Here is a 23382-nt window from a genome sequence, read left to right as displayed (position 1 = left end):
CATATCCAGGAACATTCTTACAGAGCAAAACACCTCATCACAAATATTCACATAAAAGAAGATGAGTAGAATACAGTCTGGTGGAAGAGAAATTAACAGCTGTGGATTTAGTTAGCAAATCTCTATCCTAAGCCTAGAGCTACAGAGGGCTAGCTTGGCCTGAGGTTTTTTGTTTGGAAGGAGAGTTAAAAGGGTATAGCTGCCCGACCTCTGTTTTACAGCAGAATTGGGTGGGAGTCTGCTCCTGGGTAGGGTGACCATTTGTCCCATTTTTACTGGGACAGTCCTGTTTTTTTCTGCCCTGTCCCGGTTTAAGGTCCGTCCCGGTTTTGTCACAGTTTTTGTCCCTGGTCCCGGTATTGTGGGGCAGCGGCGGTGAGGAGAATGCGGCGGCCGGTAAGCATTTTCTGTGTGTGTATGAATGAATGCTGTATGCTGCCGCAGGGATTGCATGAAGCAGAATGCCGGGGGCGGGACTTAGAATGCCGGCCCGCAGGGGATTGGCTGCAGGCAGAGAGGAAGCAGGGGGCGGGTATTCCACTTTGTGCAGAGCACACGTGAGTGTGTCTGTCTTCCCGCTCCTGGCTCCTCTGTGCACGGTGAGTGTCCCCCTTCTGTCCCGGCCTCCCCAGCCAGGGGAGGTAATAGGAGGTGGTAGCGGGGGTGCGCCTGCCTTTGTACCACCTACCTTGTACCTTTGCCCCCCGGCGCTCCCACCTTTGCCCCCCAGCGCTCCTACCTTTGCCCTCCGGTGCTCCCACCTTTGCCCTCCAGTGCTCCCACCTTTGCCTCCTGGCCTCCCACCTTTTCCCCCCGGCGATCCCACCTTTTCCCCCCGGCGCTCCCACCTTTGCCCCCCGGCGCGTCCACCTTTGCCTCTCCTGGTGCTCACTTCCCTCCGTCCCCTTGGTCTGGGAGATGGGCTCGGGGGTGGACAGTGGTTGCTGCGTGGTTGCGGGCAGTGCAGGGGCTGGCGGGGTGTATGTGTGTGTGTGTATCAGTGTGTGTGTGTGTGTATGTATCAGTGTGTGTGTGTGTGTGTGTATATCAGTGTGTGTGTTTGTATCAGTGTGTGTGTGTGTGTGTGTGTGTATCAGTTTGTATATCAGTGTGTGTGTATGTGTGTATCAGTGTGTGTATGTGTATCAGTGTGTGTGTGTATCTGTGTGTGTATCAGTGTGTGTGTGTGTGTGTGTATCAGTGTGTGTGTGTATCAGTGTGTGTGTGTGTGTATATCATTGTGTGTGTGTGTATCAGTGTGTGTGTGTGTGTGTGTGTGTGTGTGTGTATCAGTGTGTGTGTATCAGTGGGTATCAGTGTGTGTGTGTGTGTGTGTGTGTGTGTGTGTGTGTGTGTGTGTGTGTGTGTGTGTGTGTGTGTGTGTGTGTGTGTGTGTGTGTGTGTATCAGTGGGTGTGTATCAGTGGGTGGGTGTGTGTATCAGTGGGTGTGTGTGTGTGTGTGTGTGTGTGTATCAGTGGGTGTCTGTGTGTGTGTGTGTGTGTGTGTGTGTGTGTGTGTGTGTGTGTGTGTGTGTGTGTGTGTGTGTGTGTGTGTGTGTGTGTGTGTGTGTGTGTGTGTGTGTGTGTGTGTGTGTGTGTGTGTGTGGTGTGTGTGTGTGTGTGTGTGTGTGTGTGTGTGTGTGTGTGTGTGTGTGTGTGTATCAGTGTGTTTGTGTGTGTGTGTATCAGTGGGTATCAGTGTGTGTGTGTGTATCAGTGGGTGTGTGTATCAGTGTGTGTGTGTGTGTGTGTGTGTGTGTGTGTGTGTGTGTGTGTGTGTGTATCAGTGTGTGTGTGTGTGTGTGTGTGTGTGTCTCCCTCACCCTCCCTGTCTCCCTCTCTCTACCTCCCTGTCTCCGTCTCTCTCCCTCCCTGTCTCCGTCTCTCTCCCTCCCTGTCTCTTTCTCTCTCCCTCCCTGTCTCCGTCTCTCTCCCTCCCTGTCTCCGTCTCTCTCCCTCCCTGTCTCCGTCTCTCTCCCTCCCTGTCTCCGTCTCTCTCCCTCCCTGTCTCCGTCTCTCTCCCTCCCTGTCTCCGTCTCTCTCCCTCCCTGTCTCCCTCCCTCACCCTCCCTGTCTCCCTCCCTCACCCTCCCTGTCTCCCTCCCTCATCCTCCCTCTCTCTCCCTCCCTGTCTCCCTCTCTCTCCCTCCCTCTCCCTCCCTCTCCCTCCCTATCTCCCTCCCTCTCCCTCCCTCCCTGTCTCCCTCCCTCTCCCTCCCTGTCTCCCTCCCTCTCCCTCCCTGTCTCTCTCCCTGTCTCCCTCCCTGTCTCCCTCCATCTCCCTTCCTGTCTCCCTCCCTCTCCCTCCCTGTCTCCCTCCCTCTCCCTCCCTGTCTCCCTCCCTCTCCCTCCCTCTCCCTTCCTGTCTCCCTCCCTCTCCCTCCCTGTCTCCCTCCCTCTCCCTCCCTCACCCTCCCTGTCTCCCTCACCCTCCCTATCTTCCTCACCCTCCCTGTCTCCCTCACCCTCTATGTCTTATCTTAACTGCCGTATACCTACACCGAAGTAACCTACCCTGCTTTCTTCCAGATCCGACTCAAGTTTCACACGGGAGACATCGGAAGACAAGTAGGGAACACTTCCCCTGCAGTATAGTACCTTGAGGGACTGCGGATCAGGTAAGATCCCAGGTGGGATTGCTGCTTTAGAAATTATGAAGAGGGGGCGTCCTGACACTGGTTAATGGGTTCAGAATCATTCACATCTGGCTTTTTTTTTGTTCGATTAGTGAGGTCATCCGACACACACACACACACACACACACACGTAACAAGGACTAATGGTAGTAAAGTACTACAATAAATAAACTGTTATGTAAAAAAAAAAATGTGTCCCGGTTTTTCATTTTCAAAATCTGGTCACCCTACTCCTGGGTGACCCACACCCAGAATCCAAGGCAACCAGACCTTCTGGAACTCTGTGCAGGTGTCATTATTAAGACTAACTAACTTCTCCATGCATCAGACTTGCCAGACTTTATCTTTAATTTTGGAGGCCGATGGGATAACTGGCTGTTTCCAAACTGCTGCCAGTTCGCATCTTGCGGCTGAGGACATATGGCACAATAATTTGTTCTCTTGTCTCATGAGGAGGTGGCATGGTTTGTTAAGTAGAAACAACCAGGGGTCCAGAGGGAAATCCAGACCAAAGAATCTTTGGGCTCGCGATTTGTTCTTAGCCCAGAAAGCGGACACAAGCGGCCAATCCCAACACATATGCAGGAATGTGGCCTGTTCCGCACATCCTTTTGGACATGTTGACGTATATCCTGGGATGAACTTGGCTAGCCTCGTGGAGGTCAAGTACCACCTCATCAGAATCTTTTAGGCATTTTCTGATTTTGACGCACATGGAGGATCTAGCCACCGCCAGGAAAATGTCATCCCAGTCCTCCAAATCTAGTTCCTCCCCCAGGTCTTTTTCGCATTGGGACATATATTTCAGTTTTTGATGCGTCAGAGGCGGTGGGGGAGGGGGGCGGCTCACGAAGCAACCGTAGAGGTTTGATATAAGGCCTGACATGCCTCTGTCCCCCAGGCAGAGAGTCTCAAATTTTGTTAGAGAATCAGGGGGCTGGGTTTTGTTGTAAAAGGTCTTTTGTTGGAGATATTGAAGGAACTGGTTATTTGGGATAGCCTTTTCCTTGTTAAAGTATTCGAAGGGCCTGGGGAACCCCTCTGGACCCACATCCCTCAATCTCGTAACACCTGCTACTTTCCAGCTCCCAAATCTGCTACAACCCAGTCCTTGGCTAAAATCAGGATTTTAATAGAGTGGGGTCATTTGAGATCTATGTGTTTTAATAAGATGTATAACTGCGACCAAGTCCCAAAATTTGATAGAGTGAGCTATAATTTGACTGGTCTAGACGATACCAGACCTTTCCCTCACAGGGGACCACAGCAGGTCACTCAATTCGACCAGGGCGACCAGGTCGGCTTCCAAACCTACCCAGTGGCTGTGGGCTGGATTAGAATGCCACAACACTAGCTGGCTGTACTGGGCCGCTTTGTAGTATGAAAGAACTGCCTTGTTTGGTATACTTAAAATTTGTTTACTTATCCTAGGCTTTTTTTCCCCTCTAGATAATTTTTTTTTAAAAAGTCCCCCAATACCAATGGGACAGGCAGAGTCTGGAAATGGTACAGTAGGCGGGGCAATATATTCACTTTTATGCTATGAATTCTGCCTATCCACAAGATACTATGGCCGGACCATGGCCCAATGTCAGCCCCAAGAGCCTTCAAACCCTTTGGGTAGTTTTCCTGGTACAAGGAGCCAACATCCTTTGTTATTGATATTCCTAAGTATTTTATCACCACCGGCTGCTACTTAAAGACAAAATTTAGAGCAATCCGTTTAACCTGATCTTTAGGAAAAGTAATGTTTAACGCTTCGGATTTGTTGCTATTAATTTTGAATCCATAAATGTCCCGAAAGCGAGAAAGAGTGGAGTACAAGTTGGGGAGCAAGGTCAAAGGTTTAATCACCATAAGAATCACATCGTCCAAAAAGAGCGGTTTTATACATCTGGTCCTTCACCTGCACTAATGCTATATTAGGATTATTTCTTATATTTGCGGCCAGGGGCTCCATACAAAATGTGAACACCAAGGGGGATAAGGGACATCCCTACCTTATACCATTCAGTATGGGAAATGCCTCTGAGGAAAAACCCTGTGAGTATACTTTAGCTGAGTGTGTAGTATATAAGGCCTGAATGGCTGTAAGGAAAGGGCCCTCCAGTCCAAACCCCTGCACCGTTCTTGACATTTAAGACCAGTCAATCGCCTTTTCGGCGTCCAGGCTCAGGATCATTGATGGTACCCCGTGTTTGACAGCAAACGCCTCCAAATCAATAATGCGTCTGTTGTTTTCTACTGCCTATCTCCCAGGGACGAAACCCACCTGGTCCGGATGAACCAATGAGGGGAGGACTTCATTTAATCTATTGGCCAATATTTTAGAGAATATTTTTAGATCTGAATTTATTAGTGAAATTGTTCTCTCAGGTTTTTTTCTTAAAGCGGTGATGGCACTTTATTCCAATTCCACAGCGATAGTAAAAAATTAAGGTTTCCCTTTATCCCAATTCGAGATAAAGAGTGGCACGAGGCAAGGTTGTCCCCTATCCCCTCTTATTTTTGCCCTTTGCATTGAGCCACTAGCGGCTCATATCCGCCAAAACTCTAACGTCTTGGGTCTAGATGTGGGGGAACAATCCTACAAATTAGCCCTATTTGCAGATGATGTCATCGTAACTGTAGCAAACCCTCTAATAACCCTTCCAAATTTGTTCAATGAACTTACCAACTTCAACAAAATATCCGGTTTTAAAATTAACAACAGCAAGTCAGAGACTTTAAATATCAATTTAAGACAGGAAACAGTCAAACTAATCAAACTCAATTTTAATTTCAAATGGCAACAGTCTTCTTTGAAATATCTAGGAGTATTCTTAACTAAAGATTATGACTCCCTCTAACAGCCTAATTACCCCAAAATTCTGAAAATACTAAAGGCCGGCCTCTTGGTATGGACCAAATTCAATATATCCTGGATGGGGACAGTCCAATCAGTAAATATGAGCCTGTTACCAAGGCTGCTCTATATTTTCCAAACCCTCCCATCCCTATTGTATCCTCAGATATAGTCAAACTCCAATCTGCAGTTTCTAAATTTATCGGGAACAATAAGAGTCCCAGACTCAAACGTAGGTTGCTAACTAGACCTACTAGAGCAGGTGGCCTAGCACTTCCTTGCTTACTTTCTTACTACAGAGCAGCACAAGCTAATCAATGGGTTGCATGGCACATCAACTCATCACTTAGTAGATGGGTTTCCCTCGAAGCGCATTCTATACGTCCAACCTCCATAGAAAAGATTGTCTGGCTTCCCTCTCGGGTGGGCCTTCTGACTCTCCCCTCCCTGCCAACAATCACACACTCTCTCAGAATGTGGTACAGGCTTAAGTTTAAATACAAGCTGAGTAGCCCAAACTCTCTAATGACCCCCAATTTTGGGAACAAGGATTTTTCCCCAAGATGCTCCAAACAAATGTTTGCAAATTGGAGACAAGCAAATATTAACAGACTCTTTGATATTAGCCACGATCTTAAGACTGTTCCCTTTGACAAACTGGTAAAGGATAAAGGAATCCCGTTGGGTGAGATTTTCTGTTATCTCCAGATTAGGGCCTTCTATGACAAAATTTTGCCCAGTGAACCAGTCTTTCTGTTTGAGAAGCTCTGTCTGGGTGCAGAATCCCACCAGTGGGTAATCTCGAGGTTATATGGCCAATTCTCCCTTCCAGCTGCAGATTCCCAAGGCAAGCTTAATTTTATGAAAAAATGGGAGAATGATCTGGGAGAAGAGCTAGAAGTGGATTACTGGGAGAATTTTTTTTAATCTGTGGCTAAAAGCACTATCTGCTCAACTATCTGGGAGAACGAATACAGAGTTATGACTCGCCGGTACAACACCCCTGAGAATATAGCTAAATATGTCCCGGGTTTCTCCCCTCTATGCCCCAAAGGCTGCGGTGAAGTTGCCAGCCTCCTACATATGTGGTGGTCCTGCCCAAGGATGTATGATCTTTGGAGACCAGGTGAAATCCTGGATCCAGCGGATCCTGGTTCAGAGATTTCCTTGGGCCCTTGGTTGTTCCTTTTAAACAGGCCACTCCAGGAACACACAAGGGCTACAAACAAGCTAATTACTCTTATTTCCACGGCGACAATATGTGCCATTGCGAGCAATGGAAGCAGGACAAAATCCCATCAATTCTGTCTATTAGAAACAAGCTGTAGTTTATTTGTATGATGGAAAAACTGACAAGCTTCCTTAATGATGCATACCAAAATTTCCAGAAAGTCTGGCTTCCCTGGATAGCTCACACAGCCTACATATAGACCTGGACTCTCTGAGCCTATAACCCCCGAGATTAACTAGCCCCACTCTTCTCCTGTAGAAAGTTTAGATGTTTCCCCCGTCGCCCATATACAGAATATTTATTATGTCCTTGTGACAGAGTCACTGACTCAGTAGGCTGGAATGGAGGATATGTGTACCTTCCAGCACTCAACCATTTAATCCTCCCTGGAGTTGTCAAGAACACCTGAAATCTAATTAATCAGACTGGGCTGAACTCCTGAAAACAAGGAAGTGTTTGGTCACAGGCTGAGCGTGACCCAGAAAGCCAGAGGCAGTGAGAGAGACTGACCAGTTTACCCTCAGAGAAGGAGCTCCCCAGCTACCAAAGGCTGGTTAAAGAAGTTGGCAGATTGTGAAAGAAGCTGCTAAGAGAGCCTTAGTGTGAGAGAAGCTGCTGAGATAGCCTTGCTGAAGCAGTGTGAGAGAAGCTGCTGAGAGAGCCGTGCTGAAGCGGTGTGAGAGAAGCTGCTGAGAGAGCCGTGCTGAAGCAGGGACATTGCCAGATGGACTAAAATAAGCAAAACCCTTTCTATTGTTTACAAATACTGTACTGTTACTTTATTGCCGATGCCAGGGCATGTTTTGGGCTGACAACTGGCTTAGCTGGCGGCCCTGATAGTAAGGGCCTGAAGAAGTCAGTAAGCTCCCTGACAGGGATAGGCGTTTATTTATGTTTTTATTTTAGTTTGGTTTTCTTAAAGGGACGGTGGATCTGCGAATACGTTACTTAAACCCCTATAAATAAACCCCACGTAAATAGAAGTACTGTGTTTCCGGCCTTATTTGGGATAAAAGGGACCTCGACGTGATGTGGTTGTCACAGTCCTATTGGTATCTATTTAAGGCCTTCAGACCAGCTTTTTTTTAAATCCTAATCAAGGAAGCTCCCACACGATATTCATTCCCACCACTTGACCTTAAAGCAGCAGTTCAAGCAATATCCTATGTGGTTTTTTTAAATAAATCAGTTCTGTACTATAAGAAAATACTTGTAGCATTTTAAAAAAAAATGAATGTTTAAATCCATTTTTAATGTTTCTAATGTAGGAAGCATTTCCAAAGTGACAGCCCCCTTCCCCGCCCTTTCTCTAGCAGTGCACCAATTGTATCTAGTAACTGCCCAGCCAATCATATTCTAGGAACTACATTGCCCAAAATGCTGTGCAAGAACTGAATTATATAACCCTGAGCAAGCAATCTATTACAGTCGATTACAGGAGAACGGATCGATCTGCAGCTTAGCTAATCACATGTCAGTGTGCAGATTGTATTGATGCACATATTGAATGGGAAATATATATATATATATATATATATTTTTTTTTTAAAACAGCAGCTTGAACTGCAGCTTTAAAACTGTTTAAAGTATGAAGAATTGTTGACTCAATTGATGCTGTCCCACCCCCCCCTCCCCTCAACTCCCCCCTTTTGTTTTTAATGTACCCCCTCCCCCCCTCTCCCCCAACACTCACTCTTGAATGTTTTACGTTCTTTATACTTCTGCTTGAAAACCCAATTGGCCTGTAGCTTTTACAGTCGGTGGGGTCCTTTCCCTCTTTGTGGATTGCAAACAATCCTGTTCCCACACTGATGCTAGTTGTCAGGGACTCCAGGTGCAGGATTGACCTCAGTGGACAAAAATGCAGGGAGAAGCGAAGGTGTAGTCGGGGTCACAGGCAACAGGTGACATAGTATCGTAGTCGGGTCACAGGCAGAGGTCAGAGGCAGCCAGCAAAGTAGTGTCTTCAATGTCACAGGCTGGGGTTGGCACAGGGACTCCACAGACACAGGGACCGGGCAAACGGACACAGGAACAGGGAACAGGGATGCAAGAACATGATTCTTAAAGCTGAATAAAAGGCAAAGACTTCTATTACATAAACTAGGACTATGGCAGAAACAGGCTAAGGCAGGATGAGTCTCTAGGCCAGAAAACAAAGGCTAAGGTAAACCAGAAGACAGGAAACTATAACAGAACCAAGAGGGCAGCAGAGGAAATCCCAGAGAAGACAGGAGCAGCACACCCGGTGGACAAACAAGGGAACTGTGAGAGAGGGAGAACTCACTAGATATGTCACTGACACTAGTATGTTGCTGAAAAGTTTTATCATTTAATATTTTTTCTTCACAGAATGACTGTACGTGCAAAAGAGGATATGTTGGTGATGGGTATTTATGTGACCCAGTGGATCCATGCTTAGAAAACAATGGAGGCTGTCATGATATGGTCAGTAATGAGGACCTTAATGTTGGTATAATATAAATCCTATTTGGCTCCCTGTTACACAAATAAAAGTGTATTTTATGTTTTTGCTCCCCAACCAAACTATGTTATGGATCTAAAGTAGCACATGGATGATATGTTCTCTACATAACTCTATTATGTTGGCCCCATACAAATAAAAGATAATAATATTACACTTTGATTCTGCTCTGCAGAAGGATATGCAGAACCTCTCAGCACCGAGATCCTTTTTTCCGAACCTAGTTTGGTTGTGAAGCAAAACAAATCAGATACCTTCTTCATTAAAGCATTAACATACACTGGATGATTTGGTGCAAGAAAATGTGACTATGAGTGTTAGTCATCAAACTGTGATAGTGCAAGTCGGGTTATAATCTTACGGAAACTCCCATTGACTTCAATTTGAGTTTCCATGCGAAAGTGCACTGATCATTACTATCACAGTGAATAACCACTTTAGTTAGGCAAATTGCTATTCTACTATATGTTTGTAAACCTCCCTTCCTGGCTTCAAGGGAGATTATATTGGTGTGATATGTATATGGCTACTCTGCATAGTTTACCTTTGACTCAGGGTGCTGGAATTCAGGCAGCTGGGCAATGAGGTAGCAATGTTGTATAATAATGGGTGTCAGGAACTTTTATAGTACAACTGTCATTTATATGTGTCCCCAAGCACAGGGACCGCTCATTTATATATTGACAACGTTGCACTGTATTTTATATCAGACATACATGAATACGGTTCTTATATCAATGTCCACGCTTAACACTCGAATGGCGGTACATGTCTGGTTTCTTCAGTGTGCTAAACCCGGACCCCCTTCCTTATTGGTTTGGTACATCTCGCCTCATTATTTTGGTAATACTAGGCCCATTAGGGATCCTAGAAGGTCCTGTATATGTAACCCGATACCTTGGCTTTTATGATAACTGCCACTTAACTTCAGCCTAAAAGGAATGTAAATGCAGATCCGTGGTTAGAGCCAATCCACCGGCATCTGGAAGTCCTCGTTACTGAGGCCCTCTGCCATGCTGTTTCACTTAGTAACTATACTGAACTCCCTTAGTCTTCTCGTGGGATCCTAACTAACAAGCTTACTATTCCTGTCTATAACACAATAAATTAGGGGGGGCTGGTCTATACTATTAACTTAAGAACATGGGTGTCTACTCTCCCCAAAGCTCCTCTCATCCTCCAGGAACCTAACCTTCTGGAACAGTCGCCCCTCCTTAAATACTCCTGTGTGATGTCTGGATCCCCATAGCAACCCAGGATGGGGCCTTGCAAACACTAACACTGCTATAACCCTTTAGGAGGGGGGGGGGTTAAAAGTTATTGGAGGGATGCAGAGAGAGCTGAAAAATGTAGCCACATATTGTATCACACATTTTACTTGTGTATGTGCAGTTGTGGAGTATTTATTTTATACATCTGTAATTATTGATCTTACAGAGCACAAAATATATGAATCCATTCTTTTCTGTCGAAGGAAAATGGCAGTACACATGCAGCTTCAAATATCTTATTATAATATGTTTATGAAGTGATTAATTCCCTAACGCCTTAAGTGCTGGATGATCCTGCCACCTATGTGATCATGGAACCTCTACTAAAAACTATCACATGCCTCTCGCATTTACAGGTTGCTTCCTGGTTCCCCCATTTCGTTTTGCTCCTGGGTACAAATGCCTTCTAGAAAACAAGCACAAAAAAGTTTACCATCCTCTATGATGTACATGGTATCTAAAGGGCACTGAAGGGGTTAAAGCAGCAATTTCCCCGCCCCTGTTTTCTTTCTTCCTATGCTTCAATAACATTGTAGTTTTCTATTAGCCCAGCTCTGCCAAGACACTAATTTGGGCTTTGTCTCACGCTGACCGAGTTCCAAACCCCGCCCCCTCACATCATAACCCCGCCCCTCACATTATAACCCCGCCCCTTCCAGCATAGCCCCACCCCTCACATCATAACCCTGCCCCTCACATTATAACCCCACCCCTTCCAGCATAGCCCCACCCCTTGCATCATAACCCCACCCCCTCACAACACAACCAAGCCCAATTGCATCATAATCCTGTCCATTCTCCACACAACCCCACCGCTTTGCATCATAAAACTATTCCCTGCAGGTGTTGGGTCCTCTACTCAAGGTGAGATGGGGGTCTCACGCAAATGTCAAATGTGTGAGGCCCCTTCTTGGGGTCAAGAGTGAGGGACTGTTATCATCTCGGTTAACCATCTGTAGTGAGACTGATCCAGTGGTCATATTGGCTTACCAACAGGGAAAAAATAAGGTGGAAATACCGGTGGAAGATACTGTACATTTTATCTAAACCATAGGGTCTCTGAAGCTAAAACCAGCACAATATCGCTCTGGAAGCCTTTCTATTCAAATTGGGTTTTTAAGTGTTGCTACTGCCACACATATCCATCCAAACGAGTCATTCAAATTCGCAAGTGGTAAACATACAATATACAACAAATATAGGGCTCAAAATGCATTTTAGTACCAATTTAACAGCACTTGTTTCTTCAAATTAATACATTGCTATTCATTCAAACAGTTTTTTTTTTATCTAGGAACATGTTGCATTAAAATGAAATTGAGAGGTTAAGAAATGTTCAAATTATCCATAAGAGAAGTCCAATTGTAGAACTTTTGGGGCTATAGTTTTCTTGTCCTGAATTGAATTGGTTGTAAGGTGTCTTCCAAAAATGTTTTTGTTGTGCTCTCTGTGATAAAGGGTGATGTGAACTGGTACAATTAGTAGTTATTGATACAAAATAACTGTAATCATCTGTTTGCTTTAGGCTAAATGTAAGTCTGTGACCGGAGGAGAGCGAACTTGTACTTGCCCTGAACAATTTGCAGGAGACGGACTTATATGTTATGGAGACATATTAATGGTCGGTATTATGTCATACTTAAAAAATCTTCTCATGAGTATAACAGTGTATACTGTACGTGCATGTTTTAATAGACAAATAGAATGTACAATTGGTGGGGGTGAGTCAGAGAGAGGGGAAAGAGAGAGAGGGGAAAGAGAGAGAGGGGAAAGAGAGAGAGGGGGAACGAGAGAGAGAGAGAGAGAGAGAGAGAGAGAGAGAGAGAGAGAGAGAGAGAGAAAGAGATGGGAAAGAGAGAGGAGGGAACGAGTGGGAGAGAGGAGGGAACAAGTGTGTAATGCACAGCCTGCCACACAAGCCAGACGAGACCCCGGGACTGAGGTGGAAAGGAGTAATACCACACACCTAACAATAAACGGGGGCAGGGCCGGAGTGTAGATTGTCCAGGTAACAAAAATAGAAAGGTTACCGTACTTGCCAGCTCCAGCATAGAAAGGTTAAGTCCGTAAGCCAATGGTCATGGGATGGAGAGAGCAGTGTAGTAGAGTGTCCGTAAGCCTGGGTCGTGGAGTGGAGAGATCAGCGTAGTAGAGTGTCCGTAAGCCGTGTCATGGGGATATAGAAGTCTGCAGGGTAGAAAGTCCAAAGCCAAATCCAAGGCGTTCCAGAGAGTAGCGTAAAAGAAGTCCAAAGCCAAAGGTCAAAATCCAGGGAGGTCAGCAGAATATCCAGGGACAGGAACAGGAACTGAAAGACAAAAGGGGCCAGGCAACAGCAGACAGCACCAAGGTACAGAAGCTATGCAGAGCAAGGTGGTAATGGTGAGGGGAGACTAAATAGGGGGCTGGGACCTATCAGAGGAAGGGGAGGAATGGAGGAGCGGCCTGAGGGAGGACCTAATAGGGGAGAAGGGCCTGGGGGGCGGGCCTGATGGGGCAGGGAAGCGTGTGAGGAGGCAGAGTCAGGCGCCCTGGCGCCAGTAAATGGAAGCCTGGTTCTGTACGCGCCGTAGGGGTGATGTGCGCGACCCAGAAGTGCGGGAGCAACCGTGGGGGGGACCGCGCGAAGTGAGGCACACCGCCGGGGAGCCAGGGCGGCACGGAGACAAGGTAAGGAGGCGCTGGAAGCGGGTGTACCCGCAGCGCGGATCCTTACAGAGTGGGAGAGGGGGGAATGAGTGAGAAAGAGGGGGGAACGAGTGAGAGATGGGGGGAACAAGTGAGAGAGAGGGGCGAGTGAGAGAGGAGAGCGTGTGAGAGTGGGGTAAGGGAATGAGAGTGGGTTGAGTAAAAGAGAGTGGGGTGAATGAGAGAGAAGGGGTGAGTGAAAGTGAAAGTGGGGTGCATGAGAGAGAGAGGGAAAGAAAGAACAGGTGAGAGGGAGAGATGGGCGTGAGAGAAGAAGCAGAGTGAGAAAGAGGGGGCGAGTGAATGCGGAATCCACGGTTTTGTGCGGATTCAGTATGTAGTGCGGATTATCGGGGTATAGAACAGTGTGCACGGATTTTGGCGAGGAGTGCGGATTTTTGGGTAGGGGTGCGGATTTGGCGTGGGTTTTGGCAGGTTGTGCAGCTTTTAAAGCGATTTTGGCGGAAAGGGCGGATTTGGTCTGAGTCACGGAATTTGGGGCAGAATTTGTGCAGATTTAGCTAAAGGAGGTGGATTTGCCAGGGGAATCTTTTTTGCGGATGGACATGAAGACGGATTCCAGGTAGGATCCTCGTTGATTGGGCGCAGGAGAAAATTCATGCAGATCGGACACAATGGCAGAGTTCAAGGGTAAAATCATGCGGATTGTAGACCGCCACGGATTTCAGTAGAAAAATCTGCACGAATAGAGACTGGATCAAATCCGTTAGCGGATAAAAAGGCATTGTGGATAAAAAGGGTAGGAGGTGTCAGGGCCTATAACGGTGAGCACAGCAATAACAGGATGCGACATGAGAGGGAGTGGGGTGTGTGGCTGCAAGCAGCAATGCTGCCGCAGCGCGGGACATTGTAAGGGGGAGGGCTGGAGCCTGCAGCCTGTCCAAAGGCAGCAGGTAGCAGCAGAGCGGGAAGCACAGCAGGGCACAGTTTGAACTACTGCGGTCCCAGCCTCTGATGAGACTGAGCCCATCAGGGTGGAAGAGGAGGTATGGGAGTACAGCAAGCGAGGTCCAGGTGGCACAGAAGAGAATGTGGCCTCAGAGTGGTGGGTGGCTGATAAGTCATGCCAAGACAGGGGGGCGATTGAAGAGAAGAGGGGGTTCTAGTTTTAGGGACACTGTCAAAGGGAGACTCCTGAAGTGGGTGGAACCTCATAACTGGAACAGCGGGGAGCAAGCAGGATCGTCGTGGTCACAAGCAGGGTTCGGTGGCAGGCAGCAAGTAGGATCGTCGTGGTCATAGGCAGGGTCGGCAACAGGAAGGCAGGAGCAGGGCACAGGGGAGCAAGAACTAAGACTAGGGAGCAGGGACAGGACTGGCTAGCAGGAAACAGACTGGGGAATATAGTTCAATAGCAAGGGCCTTTAATATGAACAGGACTCAAAACAGGAACATCAACACACAAAACAAAGGCAAGGGAGGAAACAGGAAACTATAAGGACAGAGGACAGGAGCAACAAGGAGACAGATAGACAGAGGAACACCAGAGCAGACCGAAAACAGCAGCATACCCGTTGGACAGAGAAAGGAACTGGGAGAGAGGGAGATCTAGGAAAATATGTCAGTGTTATTTACTGACAGACACATACCTCTGTTTAGCTAGGCCAATGGGGATGCGCCTATCGGGAGCAATAAAAGAGTGGGTATCGAAGGATAAGTATGTTGATATATTGACAGTATTGCCGGACTTTAAGGAGCCAACAAAGTCCGACAAAAAGAAGGATGAATAAGAGGAGGAAGAAAATGAAAGGAGGGAGGCTCCCAATCTTTCGGGGACTGGCTACAGGCCTTTGGAATTTTAGCCAGCGTCATAGGGGAGAAGTAGCCTCATCATTGCAAAAATAGCAAAGGAAGTGGGGGTGGGCAGAATGGCAGGCCCATTTTCCTCTCCCCTGTTACCAGGGTTGAGAGTCTGACCGTTGGAAGTGGTCCCTAAGAGGGAGGCAGGTTCATTCTGTCTCATATATCACCTGTCTTAGGGGCTGTCAGTGAATGATGGGATTGACAAGGACTTGTGTAGCGTGTAGTATGGATCTTTTGACAGGGCCAGGACCGGGGGTGTATGACAAAAGCTTACAGTCGGCATTCCGTGTACTGCATGTGCACCCAGAATGCTTCCATCTGCTGGGGTGCAGGCTGGGGGAGGAATTCTTTGCAGATCTATACCTCCCAATGGGGTGTTCGATCTCATGTTTTTACTTTGAGATGTTCAGCTCCTTCTTGGATTGGGCATTAGGAGATGTAGTCAGAGTTGGGGGTAACCTGACTCTTTGACAAAGTGCTCTACGCACAAAACACATCAGAGTGATTGTCCTGCTACCCTCCATGTTGTTAACCACTCAATAAATAGTTTTTAATCAGACCATTGCTGCATAGCCCCAGTTCTTTTTACGCTGTGCTCCACTTTTTTCCTCCATATTCTGGATCCTCTTCGTCCACTTTTTGCTCCACATTATTTTATTTATTTATTTATAAAAATGTTTTACCAGGAAGTAATACATTGAGAGATACCTCTCGTTTTCAAGTATGTTCTGGGCACAGAGTTATAAAAAATACATGGTTACAATAAAAGAACAGGGTTATACAGTCACTTCACAGACATTTGATGGACAGATAAAGTAGGAAAATTGGGTACAGGGGATAAAGGGCTTGTGAGTTTCTGATAGAAATAGAGCAGCTTTAACATCAACTAACATCAGCAAACGGCTCACTCCCTTTGGCTGCCCTTCGGCTGCGCGAAAGGCTGTGCGCCTTTGGGGCAACGCAGATGTACGCTGGAGTGAACAAAAAGATCTTTTCTTTGTGTCACCATGGCTCATTAACATTCCAGTGGGTGGGGTTACCGATTCAGCAAAGGTCAAGCACATGTTAATCCTTAGCACGCTGGTCCTGTGCAGAGGGGAGCAGTTCTTGGGGGGGCCCCATCAGGCTGTGCGCCTTTGGGGCAACGCAGATATTATGGATCCTCTTCATATCCTGAACGACTTGGATGACTTTCTATTTGTAGGAAGGGATGGGCCCGATGTGTGCAGGAGGTTCCTGTGGAAATTTCAGGAACTCACGGCACATTTCAGGGTTCCTTTGGCTAAGAACAAAACAGAGAGCCCAGCAGTGTGCATCAGTTTTCTGATGTCACTCTGTGCTCACCACAAACAAGGCGGGACCACGGTGCTGAGGTGGGAATGGATAAAACGCCACCCACAGCCACAGGGGCACGTCTGGAGTGTAGATTGGGTTGGGTTAGCCGGGTTGGGGTTGGAGAAGTACAGATGATAGATATACTTGCCGAGGTCAGAGTAGGAGAGGTACGGAAAGTTGCAGGTACTATTAGCCAGGTCCAGGATTGGAGAGAGTAGGGTCGTCATTGCACGGTTGCCGAGGTCAGGTTTGGAGAGAGAAGAATCGTCGAGAAGAGCCAGGTCGGTACACAGAATGAAGAGCAGCAAGACAAGGCAAGACTGTGGAGGCAGAGAGAGGTAAGAACAATGTAACTTGTTTTATGCTCAGTCAAAGTGCTAGGGGCACAGCTGAGCATATGTAGGAGAGAGCAACCAATGGACAAACTGCAGCGTGGAGGTGTGGACCGTGTGGGAACAGTGATAGGCTGAAGTGCATGTGCTGGTAAGGTCTCTGATAGCAGAGAGGCTGCCTGAACTACTGAGCGCGCGTCCATGCACGCTCCATGTGCGCCTGGGCATGGTGTAGGAGAAGAGTGCAAGGGGAGGTTCGGGATTGTGCGCACGCCCCAAGGTGGCATGGCTGTCAGACCACGCTAGCGAGGGGAGCGGGTGGCGTGGAGGGTCCCGCCTTGACAATGGGTGAGTGGGGAGCACACCGAGGGTGGCGCAGCTCCCTGAGCCTCACATCTGGAGATTGAAATTGATACGGTAAAGATGGAGTACCATCTCTCGTCCAGGAAGCTAAGGACTTTTGCGAGGGAGATTAAGGGGCTCAAGAAAGCCACACTGAGGCTATTGCAGTCCCTGTTGGGCCATCTCATCTTCGCAACCAGGATTCTTCCAATGGCATGATCTTTGGGAGACGACTGGCATTTGCAATGTCAGGGGTAAAATTGCAGCACCGCTTTATTAGGGTTTCAAAGCAGGTAAAAGGGGAATTGCAAGTGTGGCTCTCCTTCTTTCTGCTGGTGGTGAAGGTGGAGCTGTGGGAGTCAGAGCTGGCCAACAGGGAGGTCATCTTCTGGATGGACAACATGGGCATGTTGGTGAACTTGAAGGGGTTGTCAGCATCTTCTCCGGTTGTGGTCCGGCATCAGAGTTTGCTGGTACTAAAGTGCTTGGATCATAATATATGATTCAAGGCGAAGCACGTGCAGGGTTTGGTTAACAAGATAGCGGATTCCCTTTCTCATCTTCAGTTCACAGTGTTCTGGGAATTGGTCCCGTGAGTTGCTACGATGGGGGAGCCATGTGGCAGTGCGGGAGTGATGGAGCTGGTGAGGGCTTTAGTAGCCTCGGGTACATGGTCAGTATAAACCAGGGCTTGGAAGGAATGGCAGGCCTGGCTAAGTGCAAATGGGAAGAACAAAGGGCCGAGGGCATAAAAATAGAAGAAACCAGGGACAAGATGTTAAGGTTTCTGGTAAACAAACTGGAATCGGTAGGTTCAGCCTCAACAATTGGGACATTCTTTTAAAATTGGGGCGGCATCTGAAGCTGCTAGACTGGGCCTAGGTGAGGCAGTTATTAAAAAGTTGGACAGGTGGTAATCGGAGCATTATAAGAGTTATGTTAGACCCTGTACAAACTGTTAAAAGAATTCAGTGGTTGATTTTTGTTAATTGTTCTTGTCCAGGTCACGCCCCTCTGGCAGTCTTGGTGTGCGGGGATTCCTATGGTCACTGGGCACGAAAGCAAGCAGAGCGTAGGCCAGAGGGATTCAGTTTGGATAAGTGCATACATGACCAATATGTTTCTGTGGGCTGTAAGGGGATGTGGGGGGACCAACTGCTGCCCGAGTTTTTGCGTAAGGAATGGGGTCGGGCCCCTTATTATATAGTTTTGCTGCATGTGCAGGGAAACTGTTTGGCAGCAATCCCATCGCTGGATTTAATGAGGAACATGCAGCGGGACATAGGGCGGATAGTGAAGAGATTTAATCAGGTGATTATAGTTTGGTCAGAATTATCTCCTAGGTTGCGCTGGTGTGGGGCCTGGAATGATGCAGCAGTAGTTTGCACATTAAGTGGAAAAATCGCTCACCTTAATTACAGTACAAATAAATTGTGTGAAGCTGGTGCATGTAGGAATAACATAAACAAATATGTGAAAAAGGAGGGGTCAAAAGCTGACAACGCCCCAAGTACCCTACTTTCTGCACTCAGTATATATCCACCTTATTGGTGCGGTGTAAATGCACAAATTGTAGGTGACCATATGGCATCAATCACGATTAGCAACTGCTCCCATCACTGTGGAAGGACAGATGCTACTTAAAAGCCATATTTGGCTAAAAAATAATAAATCTTTATTAAATTATAATGTGGATAATAAGGATATCCCCAATAAAATAAGTAAATAAAATAATATGGGCAAAATAAGTGCCTGGTGAAACGTCAATGTTTGTTCTAAGAATTATAGTTTTAATCCTACTGCCAGCTCTTTAAATTAGAAACATAATATTGGGAGTTAACGCTAGAATGGGCACGATAACCTGTACCGGCATGTGATTAATGTGACCCCAAGTACCTTATTCTATATCTGTCGTTAGTCGTTTAGGCTGTTTTCCACCCAAAATACCCATTGAAGTATAACAGAACTTTGGCATATATAGAATTATCCCATAAGACTGCTTAGCAAATATGGACTATTGTACAAATATAAGCAGGGTGCTGAATGTGGTATATAAGAAGACACAAATCAATATCCTTATTGTGTTTATATTTTCTTGTTTTAAGGAACTGGAGCGTAACCCAGATCTGGCCATTTTTAACCTGTGGATAAAGGTATGCAGTATTTTTCAAATACATAAAATAGTGTAAAAATGGAATTAAAAAAAGAGAGGAAAAGCATACCTGGGTCATACTCATAAAACCAAACTGCTGTGACTATCCGGGCCGTGCAGATGATGGAGTAAGCAGTGAACAATGAACATGTTACAGCTACTGATGCTATAGCACAGGAGTCTACACTGGCAGTTAAAGCCACAATCCTCTCGTCACCTGTAAGCCTGACTTCAATAGTGGGGAAACTAGTTGAAGGTTTAATAAGGGATAATATTCAGGAATACATAATGGAAAACAAAATTATTAGTAATAGTCAGCTTGGATTTATGAAGGGTAGATCATGCCAAACTAACCTTGTTTGTTTCTTTGAGGAGGTAAGTAGGAATTTAGACCAGGGTAATGCAGTTGATGTGGTCTACTTAGATTTTGCAAAGGCTTTTGATACGGTTCCACGCAAGAGGTTGGTGTACAAAATAAAGAAAATTGGACTCAGTAATAATATATGCACCTGGATTGAAAACTGGTTGAAGGATAGACAAAAGAGGGTTGTCATAAATGGAACTTTTTCAGGTTGGGCTAAGGTCGTGAGTGGAGTACCTTAGGGATCAATACTGGGACCCCTGCTTTTTAACTTGTTTATTAATGACCTTGAGGTTGGCATCAAGAGCAAAGTCTCCATCTTTGCTGATGATACTAAATTGTGGAAGGTAGTAGAATCAGAGCAGGATGTAATTTCTCTCCAGAATGACTTGGAGAGACTGGAAACATGGGCAGGTAAATGGCAGATGAGGTTTAATACAGATAAATGTAAGGTTATGCATTTGGGATGCAAGAATAAACTGGAGACTTTAAATGGAGATAAAGTGGGGGGATCCTTGATGGAGAAGGATTTAGGAGTGCTTGTAGACAGCAGGCTTAGCAATAGTACCCAAAGTCATGCAGTAGCTGCAAAGGCAAACAAGATCTTATCTTGCATCAAACGGGCAATGGGTGGAAGGGAAGTAAACATAATTATGCCCCTGTATAAAGCAATAGTAAGACCTCACCTTGAATATGGAGTACAATTTTGGGCACCAATCCTAAGAAAAGACATTATTAAACTAGAGAGAGTGCAGAGAAGAGCCACCAAATTAATGAAGGGGATGGACAATCTAACTTATGAGGAGAGGCTGGCTAAATTAGATTTATTTACATTAGAAAAGAGGCGTCTAAGAGGGGATATGATAACTATATACAAATATATTCGGGGATAATACAAGGAGCTTTCAAAAGAACTATTCATCCCAATGGCAGCACAAAGGACTCGGGCCATCCCTTAAGGTTGGGGGAAAGGAGATTTCACCAGCAACAAAGGAAAGGGTTCTTTACAGTAAGGGCAGTTAAAATGTGGAATTCATTACTTATGGAGACTGTGATGGCAGATACAATAGATTTGTTAAAAAAAAGGTTGGACATCTTTTTAGATAGGAAATGTATACAGGGATATACCAAATAAGTAAACATGGGAAAGATGTTGATCCAGGGATTAATCCGATTGCCAATTCTTGGAGTCAGGAAGGAATTTATTTTTCCCCTTATGGAGATATCATTGGATGATATGACTCTGGGGTTTTTTGTTTGCCTTCCTCTGGATCAATTAGTATAGATATAGGATAAAGTATCTGTTGTCTAAATTTAGCATAGGTTGAACTTGATTGACGTATGCCTTTTTTCAACCTCATCTACTATGTAACCATAAAAAAAGGGAAAAACAAAACAAAAAATGATATTTATATTAACTGTGTGATAGAATATTTTAAGAAATCTTGTTAGGCAAAATTGTAAATGAATGTGAACTTTCTCCCATCTCTATTTTCTGTACCCTTCCCTCCCCCCCCCCCCCCCCCATTTTTTATTTTCTTCATTCCTCCCCTCTCCCTAAAAAATTTTAATACAAATTAAGTTTAAAATAAATAAATAAATAACTATAAATACAGGTGAAAACTCAGCAAAAAATTGAGATTTTGCAAAAAGGAAGGGTCAGAAATAGATTAGCAAGATATATTATGATTAAATTATGAATTCATTTTTGTTTCTTGACGGCCTGCTGCCCTAAGAGATATATTTTCTCCCTACACAGCGATAAGAAGGAACACTCAAAAATAGCAAAGTAAAGATGTATAGATAGATAGATGTGGTTTGGCAAGACCGCTATATGCACGTATACCAATAAGAACAAATCTAAAGTGTCAAGCTGAAAAAACAGACCCGAAAAAAATTAAATCATTCCCCTGAATGTATGTGTATGCCCACTAGAGGCGGAATAAGACATTCTGCTGCTGCCGTTCAGCTGCAAATGACAGTCAGGCGCCGGTCATTTCACCCCTAAGGTAAATGACATGCATTAGCATTAGGGGTTAACTTTAGTGTAAGGGTTTAAGCTTTTTAGGGTAAGGGATTTTAGGATATGGGGTTAAGGTTAGGGGTTTTAAGGTAAATGGATCCAATTAGGGATTTTAGGGTAAGGGGATAAGGTTAGGGGTTAGGGGTTAAGGTTAGGGATTTAGGGTAAGGAGTTAAGGTCAGGGGTTTAGGGTAAAGTGTTCAAGTTAGGGGTTTTAGGGAACAGGGTTAAGAAAAGGGATTTTAGGGTAAGGGGTTAAGGATAGGGATTTTAGAGTAAAGGTTAGGGTTAAGGTTAGGGATTTTAGGGTAAGGGGTTAAGGTTAGAGTTTTTAACATAATTGGTTAAAGTGTTTGGGGTAAAGATTAGCGATAGCATTAGGAGTTTGGGTTAGGGATTTTAGAGTAAGGGTTAGTGTTAAGGTTAAGGATTTTAGAGTAAGGGTAAGGGGTTAAGTTAGGGGTTTATGGGTAAGGGGTTCAAGTTAGGGATTTTAGTGTAAGGGGTTAAGGTAAGGGGTTTTAGGGTAGGGGGTTAAGGTAAGGCGTTTTAGGGTAGGGGGTTAGGGTTTTTAAGATAATTGGTTAATGTTTTTAGGGTAAAGATTAGCGATAGCATTAGGAATTGGGGTTAGGGATTTTAGAGTAAGAGTTAGGGTTAAGGTTAGGGATTTTAGAGTAAGGGTAAGGGGTTAAGGTTCGGGGTTTTTGGGTAAGGGGTTCAAGTTAGGGATTTTAGGGTAAGTGGTTAAGGTAAGGGGTTTTAGGGTAAGGAGTTAGGGTTTTTTAAATAATTGGTTAATGCTTTTAGGGTAAAGATTAGCGATAGCATTAGGAGTTGGGGTTAGGGGTTTTAGAGTAAGGTTAGGGGGTTACGTTCTATATAAATTTGGAAGCGAAACTGCTGCTGCTAAACGGTGGTGTGATGGTGGCAAATGGTCCTAAACTCCACTAGAGGCAGAAACCTGGCACCAAAGCAAATGTAAAATTGAACAAATGAAGGTGGCAGCATTGAGCACAGCTTCTATTTAATGCTTTACATTTATTTAATTAAAGGGAAATACAAAAAAACATAATACTTTTTAGCCTCATTTGTTTTATTAGCGCTGAAACTTCTCTGACAAATAGAAGACCTCATTACAGCATATTAAATAGGGGCAAAAACTTCACAATTCTGGGTTTTGAAATGCTTAGCAGGAAACCTCTGAGCTTCAAAGAAACAGAGGTGTGAGAGCATTTGTTCAGGGGAGCTTATGGCTACTAGATCAAATGGTCCATTTGGCCTAGCTAGACTGAGCAGCATTCATTAAGAAAGCAAGAAGGCATATGCTAAGGGACAAGTGGCCAGTGGGGGGAAGATTACATTTTTGTTGCACATGCTCAGTTGCGATACTGAGGCTTTGTGCCGTTTTTTGGAGTGCCTGGCAAACCCTTGCTATAGGTGGGATAACTGGTTCCCACGCAGTGATTCGCTGCAGACTGAAAAGATGACACACACACACATAATTAGCCCCCTCCCCAAATATACACACAATAAGCCCCCTCCCTAAACACACACACACACAATAAACACTCCTCCCCAAATACACACACAATAAGCCCAACAAAGCACCTGACTGTATCTGTACATGTGCCCAGCAGTATGAACGCAGGATCTTAGCACCTGTTCCTATACCATATCCCCGTGAGTGCAAGTTCTACCATTTTTTATCATTGCTGTAAGAAGAAATACTTTAGTGATACTGTCCGAGCTTACATAGGGAATTACTTGCAAAATTGTATGTTATTATGTATTAAGCCCGTATTTACTTAGCAGTGCTCTGCCATAAGACCCCTTCTGTGCTAGAAGACACCTCA

At 45.4% G+C, this 23382-nt stretch overlaps 1 protein-coding gene across 4 annotated transcripts in view; it reads left to right on the top strand.

Annotated features, from left to right (window-relative positions):
• The window catches only part of STAB1 (stabilin 1), a 474288-nt gene that overhangs the window by 260025 nt on the left and 190881 nt on the right, over window positions 1–23382 (top strand). For all 4 annotated transcript variants that reach the window (XR_012788655.1, XM_075575004.1, XM_075575003.1 and 1 more), the window contains exons 26-28: window positions 9066–9161; window positions 11995–12090; window positions 19096–19143. Coding sequence is in view for 3 of the 4 variants with exons in the window: in XM_075575004.1 (XP_075431119.1) it covers window positions 9066–9161; window positions 11995–12090; window positions 19096–19143 (240 nt within the window). In the remaining variant the exon portion in view is untranslated. The remainder of the gene's footprint in view (window positions 1–9065; window positions 9162–11994; window positions 12091–19095; window positions 19144–23382) is intronic.

Source organism: Ascaphus truei, chromosome 17, assembly GCF_040206685.1.
Source record: "Ascaphus truei isolate aAscTru1 chromosome 17, aAscTru1.hap1, whole genome shotgun sequence".
Lineage (NCBI taxonomy): Eukaryota > Metazoa > Chordata > Amphibia > Anura > Ascaphidae > Ascaphus > Ascaphus truei.
This window is presented reverse-complemented; position numbering and strand designations above follow the sequence as displayed.